Source organism: Medicago sativa, chromosome 2 (genome assembly GCF_051527215.1).
Source record: "Medicago sativa cultivar Bolivia chromosome 2, Bolivia_mono, whole genome shotgun sequence".
Taxonomy (NCBI): domain Eukaryota; kingdom Viridiplantae; phylum Streptophyta; class Magnoliopsida; order Fabales; family Fabaceae; genus Medicago; species Medicago sativa.
This window is the reverse complement of record NC_140750.1, coordinates 35,141,728-35,158,146: the sequence shown is the minus strand read 5'-3', so window position 1 is coordinate 35,158,146 and position 16,419 is coordinate 35,141,728. Positions and strand designations below refer to the sequence as shown.

Genomic DNA, 16,419 nt, shown 5'->3' with positions numbered 1-16,419 from the left:
AAACTGTTTTGGTGGTCTGGGTTGAAGCGAGATGTCGCACAATTTGTATATGCTTGTTTGACTTGTCAGAAATCGAAAGTTGAACATCAGAAGCCTGCTGTTTTGTTGACGCCTTTAGATGTGCCGGAATGGAAATGGGATAGCATCTCCATGGACTTTGTGACGAGTTTACCAAACACTCAAAGAGGGCATGATGCCATTTGGGTTGTTGTCGATAGATTGACGAAGTCGGCACACTTTATTCCAATTAATATCACTTATTCGGTAGCTCAGTTGGCAGAGATTTATATTCATAATATTGCGAAGTTGCATGGTGTCCCGTCGAGTATTGTGTCGGATAGAGATCCGAGGTTCGCTTCGAGATTTTGGAAGAGCTTGCAAGAATCTTTGGGCTCTCAGCTGAAGTTGAGTTCAGCTTATCATCCGCAAACAGATGGTCAGTCGGAAAGGACGATTCAATCATTAGAAGATTTGTTGAGGGTGTGTGTACTTGAGCAAGGTGGAGCTTGGGACAGTCACCTACCATTGATAGAGTTTACGTACAACAATAGTTACCATTCGAGTATTGGTATGGCACCTTTCGAAGCTTTATATGGTCGAAGGTGTAGAACTCCTTTATGTTGGTTTGAGTCGGGTGAAAGTATTGTGTTGGGACCTGAAATAGTTCAGCAGACTACAGAGAAGGTCAAGATGATAAGAGAGCATATGAAAGCGTCGCAGAGTCGACAGAAGAGTTACCATGACAAGCGTAGAAAAGACCATGAGTTTGAAGAGGGTGACCATGTGTTTTTGAGAGTCACTCCTATGACCGGTGTGGGTCGTGCTTTGAAGTCCAAGAAGTTGACTCCAAAGTTTATTGGTCCTTATCAAATATCTGAGAGAATTGGCGCGGTGGCTTATAGAGTTGGTTTGCCACCACATCTTTCGAACTTGCATGATGTGTTTCATGTGTCGCAACTTCGGAAGTATGTAGCGGACCCTTCACATGTTATTCCTAGAGATGATGTGCAAGTTAGGGACAATCTTACGGTGGAAACTTTACCTTTGAGGATTGATGATCGTAAGGTGAAGACGTTGAGAGGCAAAGATATACCTCTAGTGAGGGTTGTTTGGGGAGGAGCAACTGGTGAAAGTCTTACTTGGGAGTTGGAGAGTAAGATGCAGGAGTCATATCCTGAGTTGTTTGCTTGAGGTAATATTTCGAGGACAAAAATTCTATAAGTTGGGGAGAGTTGTAACGCCCCATTTTTATTCTATTACTTTTAATAGATGTGTGAATATTTTTATATGACTTTATCTGTTAAATATATGATTTTATGTGAAATATGTGTTTTGAGTGACTTTATGTGATATATGGTGTGATGCTATTTTATTATATGATTTATGGAGTTGAGTTTTATTTAAATGAATATGGCTTTATTATTTGTGGAAATAATAGGAGAAATAGAAATAGGTAGAATTATTATTTATTGTGGTTAATGGGAATTAAGTAAATAATTGTGAGAGTTTAGTGGGAGTTAAATGAAAAGAAAGAAGTTATATTTTTGGGAGTAAAAGAAAGAGAAGCAGAGAGAAACAGTTTCACGTACAAACAATAGAAAAACTGGTTTTTGGAGAGAAAGAGGAGAAGAACCAAGAGAAAGCTAGGAGAAGAGCTAGGAAGAGAGAATCCAACCGTTTTTGCTGTAGAATTTGCTGAGATAAGGTAAGGGTGGGATTCCTTTCAATAATCATGGTATATAATTTGAAAATTGATGAATTTGTTGTTCTTGGTTTTTAGGGTTTGAGAAGTTATGTTAGATGTTGAATTATGATGAAACTTGTTGTTGAATTGCATGTTTCTATGTTGTTTTGGTTGCTAGGTTGTATATGGAACCTGTAAACATTGTTCTAATTCATTTTGGGTGATTAGGGGATCAAAAATTGGGTTTTGGAGTGAAAACTGGCCTGTTCTCGTAAAATCTGTCCATGTCCCATCGTAGTACGATGCTGGGAAATCGTACTACGATTTTTCCAGCAGCAAAAACAAATTTTTCAGTATATCCCATCGTAGTACGATGCATTCCATCGTAGTACGATGTAACAGTGACAACATTCCCCTGTTTCATGTTCTTGCGTCTTTTTCACCCGTTTTTGTTTTGAATTAGCTTTCGGTGTAAACATGAAAGTTGTAGATAATTAAGTTAGCTTTCTAATGGCCTTGGTTTGGAGTGGAAAAGATTTGTAGATTTTGAGTTATGATAAAAATAGTCAAAGTGGGTCTTTAGAAAACTTTAAGAAAACTTAGCAAAACTAATCCCAAGTTAGTCTAAAAACTTATGGTTGGTTTCCCAACTTCAAACTTAAGCGTCAGGGATTTAGTTGAGGTGTTTTATGGGTATTTGGCTTATGTCCTATTGATCAAAACTTAATTGCTTTTGGGGGATGTTTTAGACTTTGAGATGAATGTAATTGATTTATAAATATATGCTATGTTGTTGATTCCCGTTGTTGACGTTGTTGTAACGTCTAATGTCAAAGTTGGGGAGTGTGTCATAATTGTTGTAGGCACATATGTTGTTGTTGTAGTCGTTGTTGAAGTTGTATGTTGATATACACAAGTCGAGTCCATATGCATACTCATGTTCTGTTGGGGGCTTATGCCCTGGAATGTTTATCATTCAAATTGTTGGGGGCTTATGCCCTGGAATGTTATCATTCACCTGTTGGGGGCTTATGCCCTGGGATGCTTTAACCATCCAAATCGTTGGGGGCTTATGCCCTGGAATGCTTAGCATTCAACGCGCGTAGATTGGTACCACCTACATGATGCATTAGTTGTTGTTGTCGTTGTAGCATTGTCGAGTTGTTGTCGTTGTAGCATTGTCGAGTTGTTGTCGTTGTCGCATTGTCGAGTTGTCGGTGTCGTTGTGGATAACGTTGTTGTTGTTGTTGTTGCTGTACCTTGTTGCTGAAAATAATTATGTCGTTGCTTATGTGTTTATTTAAATACATTATTAATGATGCCTGTTGTGATATGCTTTGTTGTTTTCATTAATTTGATGAATTATATATTATTATTATTGGATAAGTTTCTCACCCCTTCTGCGTATATGTTGCCTCGACCGTGGGTAATGTGCAGGTACTGATGACTTGTAGGTTTGGTCGGCTCAAGTGTCTAGGGCTCTGATACATACTAGAATGGGGAAATCGTTGCGAATGTCTTCTCATTTCTTTTATGTATCACATATTTTGGAAAAGACTTGCTATTAGAGTTTATCGTTGTTGAAAATAAAGTTGAATTATGTTGGGGCCTTTGTGCCAAGATTTTCATTGATGTTGAATTTTGGTTGAAATTATATTTTTAAAGAATTATTCCGCTGCAGTTTATTAAGATTCTTTATGTTGGTCTTAAATAAATAGATATTTTCTATTTATGAATTTTTGAATAGTAGTGTGACACTCCGTTGTGTGATTACTCTGATTATAATAATTAATATTACGTTGTTGGGAGAACGGGGTGTTACACTTAAGGACTGCCAATGATGCTCGCATATTTTATTTGTTTAACTCCATCTCAAGTGTTCTTACACTTGGATCATAATATATGATTGCAAGTTTACGGTGAAATAATAATATTTCCTTAAGAACTTCAACTTTGTCTAGGTCTTTCTTATCAATGTTATTGATAAACAATGATTTCACATAATTCATAACATGAATCTTTAAATCAAATATGAGCAAGTCGTCTTTATAGAGACTTATGATCGTGCAAATATTATTTGTCACTTTCATTCACTTTATACTCATTTGATAGCATTAGAATGTCAAATTTTTCATGTCATTCCTTAAGAGTTTATTTTAGACCATACAAATAATTATCTAACTTACAGACCTTGTTTTCTTGTCCATGAATAGCAAAACTTTCAGGTTGTTTCATATAGATTTCTTCTTCTAGTTCACCATAAAAAGAGGCAACTTTCACATCCATTTGGAGTACTATCGAGTTATGAACGGCGGCTAAAGGGACTAGTACTCTTATGGATATGATTTTCGTGACTGGTGAATGAATGTCGAAGAAGTCTATATTTTTCTCTTTGTCTAAAACCTTTGACTACAAGGAGAGCCTTGTATTCATCAACCGTACCATCAGGTTTTAGTTCCTTTTTCCAAAATCCAAATACAACCGAATGATTTTGCAACTATGAGACAAGTCAACCAAGTGTCATGTTTTGTTAGACTCTAGAAAATTCATTTCATCGTTTATTGCTTTTTGCCATAATTCAGCATCCAATGAGGATATAACTTCTTTAAGGCTTAATGAATCTTCTTCCAATGTATAAACCAAGTTCATACTCTTTAGCATTTTTAGCTTTCTTACCTCCTTGAGGTTCTATAACATCTCGTATGATGTTTTCATAACTATTTCTAATTACATGAATGTGATTAGATATAGTGCCCCCACTAGTTCTTAATTTTTAGAAGGGAATTTAGTTTACCCCCACTAGTGCCCCCACTATTCTTTAATTTACAGGGGTACTTACTTCATAGAAATCAGCATTTTTAATTCTATGATCACTTTAACATTTAGGTCCTAAAACCTATATGCTTCGTTATTTATAACATACCTAATTAAAACCAAAATTTGTGTTTTTACATTGGGAAATAATTCTTAAACACCTAAAACCATTCTACAGCCCGAGAGAGAGAAACAAAAAGTGTAAAGAGAAAATGAGATGTTAAATAATTGTATGAAAAATAAAGAGTATACAAATATAATTTAATCTTTTGCAGTAGAGTAAAAAGTGGTGATGTTCTGTCCACAAGTCCTAACTCAACTAATAAATATGTTTAACTCAACTAATAAAAATGTGTATTCATTAGGTATGTTATAAATAACGAAGCATATAGGTTTTAGGCATGTTATAAATAACGTTCAGGGACTAAAGTAACGAATCCTCTCCCATTCAGGGACTAAAGTGACTAATTTCCCTTATTATAACATAATCAAAACGTATACCACAATAAAATAATTATATATAAAAAATTATAAATAATTACTTAAAAAATAATTTAAGTAGTGTAGGTATCATTTTTTTAAAGGGTTAATAGGTCTTTACCCCTCTGTAATATAGGTCATTTCCGGTTTTCCCCCCTATAATTTTTTTTTTTGATTTATCCCCCTGTAAAAAAAATTTGTTTTGATTTACCCCCTAATAGGCCAAACAAAAACGAAAATTTCTTGAAAAAAAAATAAAATTGGTTTTTGTTTGGCCTAATAGGGGGTAAATAAAAGAAATTTTTTTTACAGGGGGAGAATAAAAAAAAATATATTTACAGAGGGAAAACCAGAAATGACCTATTTTAAAGGGGGTAAAGACCTATTAACCCTTTAAACCGAAGCCCAACTATAGGTATCATTTTAAGTCACTATACTCTAATATGAATTAATAATAACAAGGATTAATAATTCATTGATTAATAATGACAAATAATTTGTAAACATGTTCTAGTTATAAGAAATAAGCCATCTATTATTTTTAATCATTCTTGTGAAAAAACCATACACAATAATAATTATAAAATAGAGGGAGTTTTCAACAAAATTCAACAATTTTATTCCGGCCGAACTCGGACTACCAGGGCCTTTTTCCTTTGAAAACCGTAAAGTTAAACCAAAAAGATTCAACAATTTCCTTGTGTCATTTATTCTATACAATTCTCTCACAAGTAGAGTTAGTTTAGATGTAAACCTTGACACTCAAGATTTTCTGGCTGTTTAGCACAATAATCATATATTAAATACTTGCTTCGCACATTATTGTAAGCTTGCTTTTGATCAAAGTTTAGCTCCCAATAATTCTCAGTATTCCACCAATACCTAAAGGAATTACATTGTTCGATATTAGGGCTTTGGGATTGGCAAGCATTGATGCCAAATCCTCGATAGTGAGCTTCAAAGGGTGCTTCATTCCAATTGATTGGAACTCCACCAGAGCCCCATGGGCCATACCATATTGTTGCATAAATCTTCATTGCTTGTGTCGGATAGATGCCTCCTTTATCTGTGGTATTCTTGAACACTCTGATTGGGATGTTATCCACAAAAAATCTGATACATTTCATTTAATTGCAAAACTATTAGATTTTCAAACTAACTCAAATTTTTTTCGACGGATATAAGGCAAGGAAAAGAGAGAATAAGAATAAGAATGATATAATTATAACGTACACTAATTGTTTTTCGTTCCAAAGAAACGTGTAATCATGAAAATCTGCAGTGGGATCAAACCAAAAATGAAATTGTTGCTCCCTACCACCTTGCCCATTAGTAAAAATGTTTGTGTGCAGTATATGAGGTCTTTCCTTATTGCCACCTAAAAATTCAAAGTCGATTTCATCTCGAGTAGGTCCATCATCTGAAATCAACTGCAACAAACAAAAATGGGAAACAATAATAAGATTATTTAAATATAATGAATAAACTAATACTATGAATTAAAATAAACTCAGTTTATATATGTGCAAGAATAAAACCACAAAATAATATGAACATAATAGAAAAAGTACATAGAAGGTTGTGATCACTTCCGTGGAATCATTCTGAGGCAACTTAATTCTCATGCTTAACCATCCAGAGCTATATTTATGTATGGACTGAAAACCAGAACCTATGAAACAAAAACAATTGTTAGATTTTTTTGTTTTTTTACAAAGATATAATCAATTTGTTAAATAATCTTAATGCCTTAAAATTATAATGAATATTATCATATATATGTTATCTCATATGATTGTGTATACATCATATCACTAGAAAAAGTTAACAATAAAGATCAGAGATTTTTTTCCATGCATTATTAAATTTGGTGTCACTAACACTTAACTTAATGATAAAATTTACATTTTTCGGTTTTTGATTTTTTGTCGATAATTTATCTTTTTTTAATAGGTAAAAATTGTGTATATACGTACGTTCTACATCTTACCTGAATGTTGATCCAACGTAAGTTGAACTTCCCGACTTTGGTTGAGAATTTGCATATTTTCTTGCCCCCATAGAGGAGCATAGTTTTGCTCGAATGGAACATCGTCCCAGTTAGCACCTTTGATGTGTAATGGACCAAGAAGAAAAAGTATAAGAAAAAATAGTGGTGAAAGACACATTATAATAATTATTTTTTAAATATGAAAATTGTTTAATTGAGGTTGATAATGAGGTTTTCATTTGTTGTGTGTGGAGTGTATAAATATATATAAGACCTGTTTGATGTCCAGGTTAAAAGAATATTGATTACTAATTTATTTCTATAAAATATAAATTAAAAAATAAAAAATTGAAATATAATAAAATATAAAATGAAATTGATATTAGATTTAAAAAGTAATAATAATTAATTCATTTAATTTACAATATTAAAAATAAAATTATTATATCCTTTGACCAAAAAATAAAATTTTAAAATTAAAAAAATGTTTGAATATGAATTTAAAATTTTAACACATTAAGTAATTATAATTTTTTTTTATACATATACTATATATCATATATTTTCTAGATCAACTAACATATATAATACAACTATATATTTACTCATCTATAAAAAAAACTTGATAATGATAAGTGGGTGAACTGTCCATTCAAGAATTGTTGAGTCTCGTTAATGAATGATGAGATTCAAATTGTGACCAATGCCGGGTGTCCGTCTTGTCACATATTATTCTGCGCACATTGTAGAGTTCTATGATATGGAGGACATAATTGACAATTCTCACAGAGAAAATATATTTTCAAAGAAGAGAAAATCTCCCTTTGAGGAGGAGGGGGGAGGAGGAGGTGGAAAGTCACATTTGCCATTGATTAGTCAAATCAAAACTTGATGGAAGTGAATTGTAACGAATTCCAACAACATAATTTGAAAGGGGCTCTCAAAAGCTCAATAACAAATAATGAGAATGAGTTGGGGTGATTGTATGTGGCACCACTACTCTAACAATATTAGAGTTTTGTATGACTTTAAAGCGTTAACTACAAGGATTTTGGAGACGATGAAGAACATTTAGAATTAGTATCAAGGGTTGTTTTCTCCAACTCGTTCTCATTATTTGTTATTGAGCATTTGAGAGCCCCTTTTAAATTTCTTAGTTGTTAGTTTAAGGTCGGCCCTAACGGACTTTGAGCTTTATCAGACTAGATCAAAACCCCTCTCGAAGGCTATTACTTTTCCCACCCTCTATGTTTCTCACGCAGGCTATTTTTTTCTTCCAAAAATACTCTTTGTTCGGATTATATTGAATAATGCATGGTCGGATATGGCACATGATGGTCAGATATGACAAGTGTACCAAATCGTTTACCAAGTAATAAAGTGTAAGTAGAGTATCATATCCACATGGATTGTCGTTTCTTCCAAACAATTCGCGTTACTTATTTTTGTAAGTTGACGATATAAAAGATAAGGGTTAAAAGAGTTGCAACAGAGCAAGTTTACCTGTTTTTGGTTGCAGAAAAGTAAGCAGCGGTTAGGATTCTTCGAATCCCCCCGTTTATATTGTTGGATAATAAGTAATAGTAATGCCATGTTTATTTATCTTAGGTAGTCTATACAAGTGATGAGGCCGTTGGGACGTTACTAACCCTATTTGGTCAATCCCTCCAAAGGCTAACTGTACATGCTGATCGCACGGTGATCCTTATGTGCGGGGTCTTGCTAATTCAAAGGTAATTGAAACATTAACTTAAATTGAAGTTCCAGGTTTTCCAAAGGCAATTATGGTCACACTAAGGTTATACGCGCGCTACCCTATAGGGTTATTAATCCTATAGGATTCCGCCATCTTCATAAGGAATATTAGTGTGGGTCATGTCCAATGTTCCAGTAGGTCACCCCATCTATGAATCTTAGGACACTCATAACACACTCTTTCTCGCTCTTAGTAGTTCTACAAACGGGCAGCCATAATCTACGTCTACCTTACTAAGGGTTTAAGAGAATGGTTCTATTAGGCTACGACTTATTTCCTTTAGCTAGGCACTTGTTTCCCTATTTACTAACCAGTTACATCCCTAACATAAGTCTGTCACTTTCCCTAACCTAAGTCTGTCACTCCTCTCCTCAAGCATTTGAGACATTTTCCTCTGAGACATATCTGCACAACATTTCAAAAAGCAAAAAATCAATGAGACATTTTCATACAGACATTGTGTCATTTCTAACGATTCAACAACACCACTTATATTTTGGCAGTGTCATTTCAATCCGTAAACTACCACAATGCTGTCAAACATACTATAATCAACATTAACAAACCATATTCTAACTAATTTCATCATTAGCAATCCAAAAAACAAAAAAAAAAAATTCATTGAGACATTTTACCAAACATGCAATTTTCAAACAACTAAGAAATCTAATAATTTCTAAATCCTAAACTACCACATTGTACTCTAAACAACATCTAAACTACAATTCCTAACTTAATTCATCACTAACAATCCTAAAAACTAACATGCAAGCCAAATTTCTAAAAACCTAAAAATGTCTAATTTCTTCAAAAAAATCAAAAATTTCAACAACAAAAAAGCAATGAAGTAGAATAAGCAACATTTACTTGTTCAAATGCGTGATTTGATGATGATTTACTTGAGTTTGGTGAAATTCGAAAAAATGGAGAGAAAAATCGTATTTTGGATGTTTGGAAAATGAAGGGGTTATGTTTCTATTATGCTGATATATGACTTAAGTCATGCGGCGTGGCTTTAGTCATGCAGACACATATAACGTGCGTGAGTTAACTCACGCAGGGGTATATTTGGAAATTCAGTTGGACGCGAGTGAATTTTGTTGGGTAAAGAGCATAATTCTTAGAGTTTTCTATCAATAAAAATGCCTCTTTTTTTTTTTTTTTTTTTTCTTCTTCTAGCTTTTGATCTAATAAATAGTAGATTTCATTTAATTAATATGAACTCAAATCATTAGTGTTCCAACCCAACCTTCTATGAAGGTTGGAGAGGACACTATCATGTACCAGACTTAGATGTAAAAAAATACACTTCAATACATTATTTATTTGAAATAGGTTACGAAAACACCACGAGAATGCTCCAAGATCCCTATGGAACTGCTAAACCTATATAAACCAATATTTAAAACCTCCAGAGCACTTCTACTATGGATGCAGCGGCAAAATGGTCAATTGTACCAAAACCCCTACACGAGACAAGCACCATCTCTATCACAGAAAACTTGTGATTTGTAGTTTTCCCATTTTAATGGGTGTTACCTCTGTTTCTTTGGTATATTAATTCTTTATCTTGGTTATTATCCAAACAGTTTTTATAAAGAAAAATGAGATTGATATTGCCAAACATTAAAAAGACACAATAAGATTTAAAACTATAAATTCAAATGAAGGAAGTAAACAGATTTTTATGAACGAGAACTAAAAGATAGTAACAATAATGTCTCTCAAATCACATTACAATTTACAAGCACAACGAACCACAGAAAAACTTCGGAAGTTGGCTTAAAAAACATTCCACTAATAATTTCATTGTAATTTGCACTTCACTTCAATTTCAGTTTCATCTAGTTAGTTAGGACAGTTATGTGTAGCTGGCATTTCTCTCTTGTATATAAAGATATTATCTTGTACTTATGAATCAATCTTTTCATTCAAGAGAAATCAATCTCAATCTGCTATCAAAAGGCTATCATGCTTGCTTCCGCTCTGCAATATCGCAGGCAGAGTTTATCCTTGCACATTCATATTCATCATGTTCTTATCCTTTCATTCAGAGAATCGTAATCATGGTGAGAAATAACAATAATGATTAGAATTCAAATAATCAAAATCAAGGTCTTGATCCGTATTATGTACATTCTTCTGAAAATCCTACTACAGTGTGTGTAGCACCACCACCATTATCTGGAGATAAATTACCATGGTGAGATAGGGCATAATTTTGAAACATGTTAGAAGAAGCATAGTTCTCCACCAATTTTTGGCCGTGGAAATTCCTAAACTAATCTTGTTGATGCTGAGGAATCAAAAGGAAAGTCAGCAGTAGGATCTTCCATCATGAATGAAGAAGATGGAGCAATGACTTTGACTAAAGATTAGTACTAAAACTTGATGACATTACTTGAGAAGAACACAGTTGACACCAAGTATTCAACAAATATGATAAAAGGAAACAGAGGAACTCCATACATGGAAGGTAACTCCTATTTTAATAGGATTTAACTATTCTTTTAATTAATAATTTAAGTAATATTATAAAAAAAAATAAAAGTAATAAAATAGAATAGTTTAAATGAAGCGTAAAAATGGAAGGAATAAAAGCCAGTTCATACTAATGTATCTGCTTTTCTATTGTGTGTAATGATATATCTATTTAGTAGCATAGATATACACTGTGATAGATATACTACTGACTTTAATAACCAAACTTGCCAAACCTGTTTGTTCCTCATAATCCCATACAGTTTCACACACATACACACACACACACACACATATGTTTAAAAAAATCGGGGGAAAATAGAGCAAGGAAATTTTCACTGTAACTGAAAATCAGAGAAGTATAGAGAGGATAAAGCACTTGATTTATCTATATTTTTTACTGAGGATAAATCACCTCATAAGTCATGGAATGGTGAAACTGCACCCCATCCCACATCTGCTCCAAAGGCACACGTCCCAAGATTATTTAGTCCCATACCCGGATATGAATCTGGTGCAATAATTAAAAACCAAATCAGAGATCAAATCAGTGAAGCCTTTGGGCCATGCTTAAAATTGGTTTGATCGGCACAACCATGATTGAACCGGATGACAAATAAATAAATATTAAATTAAAAATAAACAAAGAAAAACAATACAAAAATTAAGAACCGGTTGAACCAGCCGCGATTGAAACCGGTTCAAACAAACTAATTTACAGCCAGATCAAACTAACAAGAGAAGCATCCAGTTTCTAATTCATCCCATCGGTCTGGTCCATTTTTTTAAACATTGAGATTCCAATGACTAAACGATATCAGGCATTCAAACTAGGAACAAGCAAATAATCATCTGTATTAGGGAAGGGTAAAGAGAGATTTGTCATAATTCTCGGAACAAAATCAGTATTATCAATGGAAAGAAAGAACAGTAATTAGTATTAAAAGAACACCAAATTTTGGGGTAAGGAATAAATATCCAGAGCAAGCATCTGAAAGCCTTTTCAACCTCAGATTGAGAGGCACCATGTTGGACTTAAAGGAATCTGCTAGAGAACAGCAAAAATCTTAAATCTTCTTTGCTTCTTTTCTCTGCAACTCAATTGCATCCATGACCATGAATTACCACCAATAACCCCAATCCCAGTAGCAGCCATTCTAATCCTTCTTTCCCTTGTTTATGCTTACCAATTTTGAGTGTGTATCTTCTCATGTACTTCCTTCCCATTCCCAGAAGCAGCCATTCTAATCCTTCCTTCCCTTTCCTTGTCCACCGCGGCTGAGGGACTGCTATGAGGCTCTTTGCATCATCAAGCTGTCCTAACTCAACCCTCAGATATAAACAAAATAAAACTCGGTTTTGCTAGAATTTGTAAAGAAAGAATAGGTTGCACCTAAGTAACCTACTTTGTGAAGAACTAGCAAGGGAAGTCATTCTCCTCAGTTCTGCAATAATCAGACCATCTTAGTCATGAAAGCATGCAATTATGCAAATAAGCTAACATAATCAAGATGTAATAATTCTTTATACATTTCATCTGATTACGGCAGCCAATGAATTCTGCAGGCCTTATCACGGTGATCTCTCCAACCAAGCAGCAAAAAATTATTAGATGCTCACTTCAAGCTTCAATTGTAGTCAGTTCCGAATGAGAGTAAAAAGTTCTCTTTATTCACAACACAATAGAATCTTTGAATAATCTATATGAAGCCCATGCTTCTACTAGTTAAAGTGCTAGCTCAACATTGCCAAAAGGGAAAATATTATGTCATAAGCCATAACTTCCAATAACCTGTCAATTTCTATCAATCACGACACTGCTTAATATTATGTCATAAGCCATAACTTCCCCCATGCTATACTAGAATACTGAATTTGCAGCTGCATTGTGATAGCAACTACAGCCACATTTGTTGCATTTATCTGAAATTTCAAAAGTCATAATCTAATTGCAACTATGACCACTGTTTAAATATTGGTCATCGAATAGGTTCTCACATGCTAGAAACACTTTATTCCATACAAACATTCATGTGAGAACCCTTCCGATTTTGACCATCAATCCAGCTCTTACCAGCCATTTTCTTAACCCCTCTATTTTCCATCAACTTCCTGATCTCCAGAGCATCATCCCATCGGCCAACTTCTCTATAGATGTTATTAAGCAGAACATAACTCAAATGGAAGTCAGGCTCCAATTCAATCATCTTCTTTGCGACGCGTTCAGCAGTTATATAATCGGAACACTTAGTACAAGCTCCAAGAAGAGCTGCCCAAAGTGATTTATCGTATCTGCAATCTGCATTCTCCAACAAACACTCAGCCTCGTCTATAAAACCGGCACGCCCCAACAGATCAATCATGCAATTATAATGTTCCACGATTGGCTTAATCCCATATTCTCCCATCAAAGTAAAAAACCTTCTTCCTTCATCAACCAAACCCGCATGACTACAAGCAAAGAGAACCGCAACAAAAGTGATGGAATCAGGTATAATCCCTTCCTTAATCATATCTTCAAACAACGCCAACGCCTCAACCCCTCTTCCATTCTGTGCGAACCCACTGATCATTGAGTTCCACGTGATCAAATTCCTAACCTCCATATGTTCAAACACTGTACATGCAAAATCAACCATACCACATTTAGCATACAAATCAACCAATGCAGACTCAATGATAACGTCTTTCCAGCCACCTTTCCTCACATACATACAATGAACCTCCTTCCCATGATTCACCGCAGCCAACCCCGAACATGCACGAAGAACAATCCCAAACGCATAAAAATCCAAATCCCCCCTCTCCCTAACAAGATCAAGCACATTCTGATACTCCTTATTCTGACAATACACACCAAGCATCGCAGTCCAAGAAACATGATTCTTCTCATCACTCAACCTATCAAACACAATCCTAGAATGTCTAACACACCCACATTTCCCATACATATCCAACAAACTACTCTCCACAACAACATTCCCCCCAAAACCTAAACCAACAACCTTCCCATGAACCTCCTTACCTTGCCTCAACAACCCTAAATTAGCACAAGCCGTCAAAATCGTCCCAAACGTATAACCATCCGGAACCACCCCACGAACCCTATTCATAACATAAAAAAACTTCAACGCCTCCTTATACATATCATTCCTTGTAAAACACGATATAATCGAAGTCCAACAAAACACATCATCTTTCACAAACATTTCATCAAACACTTTCCGTGCATCCTCAACCGCGCGATTCCAACCATACATATCAATCAACGAACACGAAACAACAGTATTCCAATCAAACCCACGTGTTATAACCATAGAATGAAAACATCTCCCAAGGTTTACGTCATTTAACGCAGAACAAGCTTTGATAACGGAAGATAGAGTAAAAGCATTGGGTTGAATAGGGAATGCCAACATTTCGAAGAAAAGTGATATCGATTGACGTGGCAGGCCGGAGCGGGTGTAACCGGAGATAAGTGAAGTCCATGAGATAACATCTTTGACGTGAAGTGAGTCGAAGAGATGACGGGCGTGAGATAAATGGGGGCCGGGGTTTAATTTAAAGTAAAGAGTAAGGAGGCTGTTGCCGACGAAGCGGTCGGAATGGAGACCGGATTTGAGGACGTGGGCGTGGACGGAGGCGCCGTGGTGGAATGAGTTGGTTTTGACTGAGGTTTGAAGGAGGGAAGCGTAGATGACTGGTTTGAGTGAGAGGGATGGTTGTGATGTGTTGAGGAGGTGGATTGCGTCGGTGAGGGAGCCGGTTTTTAGGTGGTGGAGGATTTGGGAGTCGATGGAGATGAAACTGTGATTTTGCTTCACGGGGAGGTGGTGGTGGAGCTTCTTCATGGAACTCTCAAACAAATTGCTACTGTTTTGTTTTACGGCAAAATAAGAGCTTTGTTACTCCCTTGTTCAAATTAGAGTAACAGTCCTTGAATTGAGGACTGACATTAATTGTGTTTTGATTTTTGTATCAACATCTACTTTTATTTGTAGATCTATGGTTGTCTCAGTCATACGAATGGTTGTTCAAATAACATACATTATAAAAGTTTCAGTAATTTTATAAGATGTAATTATGTTGTATAGAGAAGTTTTATAAGATTTTTTTTGAAAAATAATGTTGTATAGAAAAGTTTTATAAGATATAATTATGTTGTATAGAAAAGAGTAATCATGCATATTACAGTCGCCTCCACTAAGATTTCTTTAAACGAACACATAGACCACTTCTAGTTTAAAAATAAACATTGGTCTTTCTTATTTTATTTGTTTTTCAAATTACCTCATTTCAGTGGCAAATTGAGAAAAATTACGCAACAGGGAAGTAACATGTGACTATAAATAAACGAATTAAAGCTATAACATTCGCAAACAATTCATTAATCAGCATACTCGAGTTCGATTTTAGATGGAACAATTTTTGACAATTTTGGTTCGAATTGATAGTTTGACTTAAATTTTACTCATAAGTACAAAAGCCTTGGAAGAGACTCCATCGGCACTTTGGAGAAGCTATGTCATCAATTCACCGCACATTTCACAGCTTTGAAGAGACAACCAAAAAAAATCGCCACCCGCTCTCGTGCAAGGGAAGAACGAACCATTTGTCAAAGGCTTTGGATGTTAGATCTTTGAACTTCATTGTCAATGATATTGAAGTTAAGCTTGGACCTTTGAAGGTTAATGTTGATCATAAAAACAGTGTAGACTGTTACCAAGAAAGATGACAGTGACACCAATATAAACTATAACAGTCAACAGAAGTGCATAAGCTTCTAATGTTAGTTCAATAAATAAATCTGAATTTATGTGACATCTTAACCATGCATACTGCAGAGAAAACTGGAAAGAGGGAAAAAAGTGAACATAATCACAAGGGCATTGATGAAAGGATGCATACATACGTACGTACATACATACATACATTCTTCAATTATCACAAAACTATCTATTAAAGTCGAAACCGGTCTTGTGAATAAAGGAATTACACAAAATTTCAAGGAGAACAACGATGTTGCCGCTAGTGAAATAAAATTCAAAGGTAACAAACAGAATACTCAGACAAATATGGAAAAATTGGCACAGGAAATATCGGACTTTAAATAATGTTGTCTTCCTTTACAAACAGAGAAGGTTTCAATTTTGCAAGCAATATACATGTTGGTTCATTTTTTGGGGTTAAGCTCTAATATCATTCATTCATATT

The 16,419-nt window shown here is 34.7% G+C and overlaps 2 protein-coding genes across 2 annotated transcripts; both read right to left on the bottom strand.

Annotated features, from left to right (window-relative positions):
- Positions 1 to 5,586: 5,586 nt before the first annotated feature.
- Positions 5,587 to 7,182, bottom strand: LOC146946532 (xyloglucan endotransglucosylase/hydrolase protein 2-like). Its single transcript, XM_085748911.1, has 4 exons — positions 6,969 to 7,182; positions 6,550 to 6,650; positions 6,212 to 6,408; positions 5,587 to 6,091 (listed from the first exon to the last, which is right to left on the bottom strand). The coding sequence occupies exons 1-4, from the start codon at positions 7,144 to 7,146 to the stop codon at positions 5,716 to 5,718; spliced, it is 852 nt and encodes a 283-aa protein (XP_085605037.1). The 5' UTR covers positions 7,147 to 7,182; the 3' UTR covers positions 5,587 to 5,715.
- A 4,854-nt stretch (positions 7,183 to 12,036) lies between these two features.
- Positions 12,037 to 15,080, bottom strand: LOC146946531 (Pentatricopeptide repeat (PPR-like) superfamily protein). Its single transcript, XM_085744559.1, has one exon. The coding sequence runs from the start codon at positions 15,054 to 15,056 to the stop codon at positions 13,218 to 13,220; it is 1,839 nt and encodes a 612-aa protein (XP_085600685.1). The 5' UTR covers positions 15,057 to 15,080; the 3' UTR covers positions 12,037 to 13,217.
- Between the last annotated feature and the right edge of the window lie 1,339 nt (positions 15,081 to 16,419).

Excerpts from the sequence above, each read along its gene's own strand:
- LOC146946531 (XM_085744559.1), bottom strand. The coding sequence starts at position 15,056 with ATGAAGAAGCTCCACCACCACCTCCCCGTGAAGCAAAATCACAGTTTC.
- LOC146946532 (XM_085748911.1), bottom strand. The coding sequence starts at position 7,146 with ATGTGTCTTTCACCACTATTTTTTCTTATACTTTTTCTTCTTGGTCCA. Across the intron at positions 6,409-6,549 it reads AAGTGATCACAACCTTCTAT|TTGATTTCAGATGATGGACC; the intron begins GTACTTTTTCTA and ends TGTTTGTTGCAG. Across the intron at positions 6,092-6,211 it reads TGGAACGAAAAACAATTAGT|ATTTTTTGTGGATAACATCC; the intron begins GTACGTTATAAT and ends GAAATGTATCAG.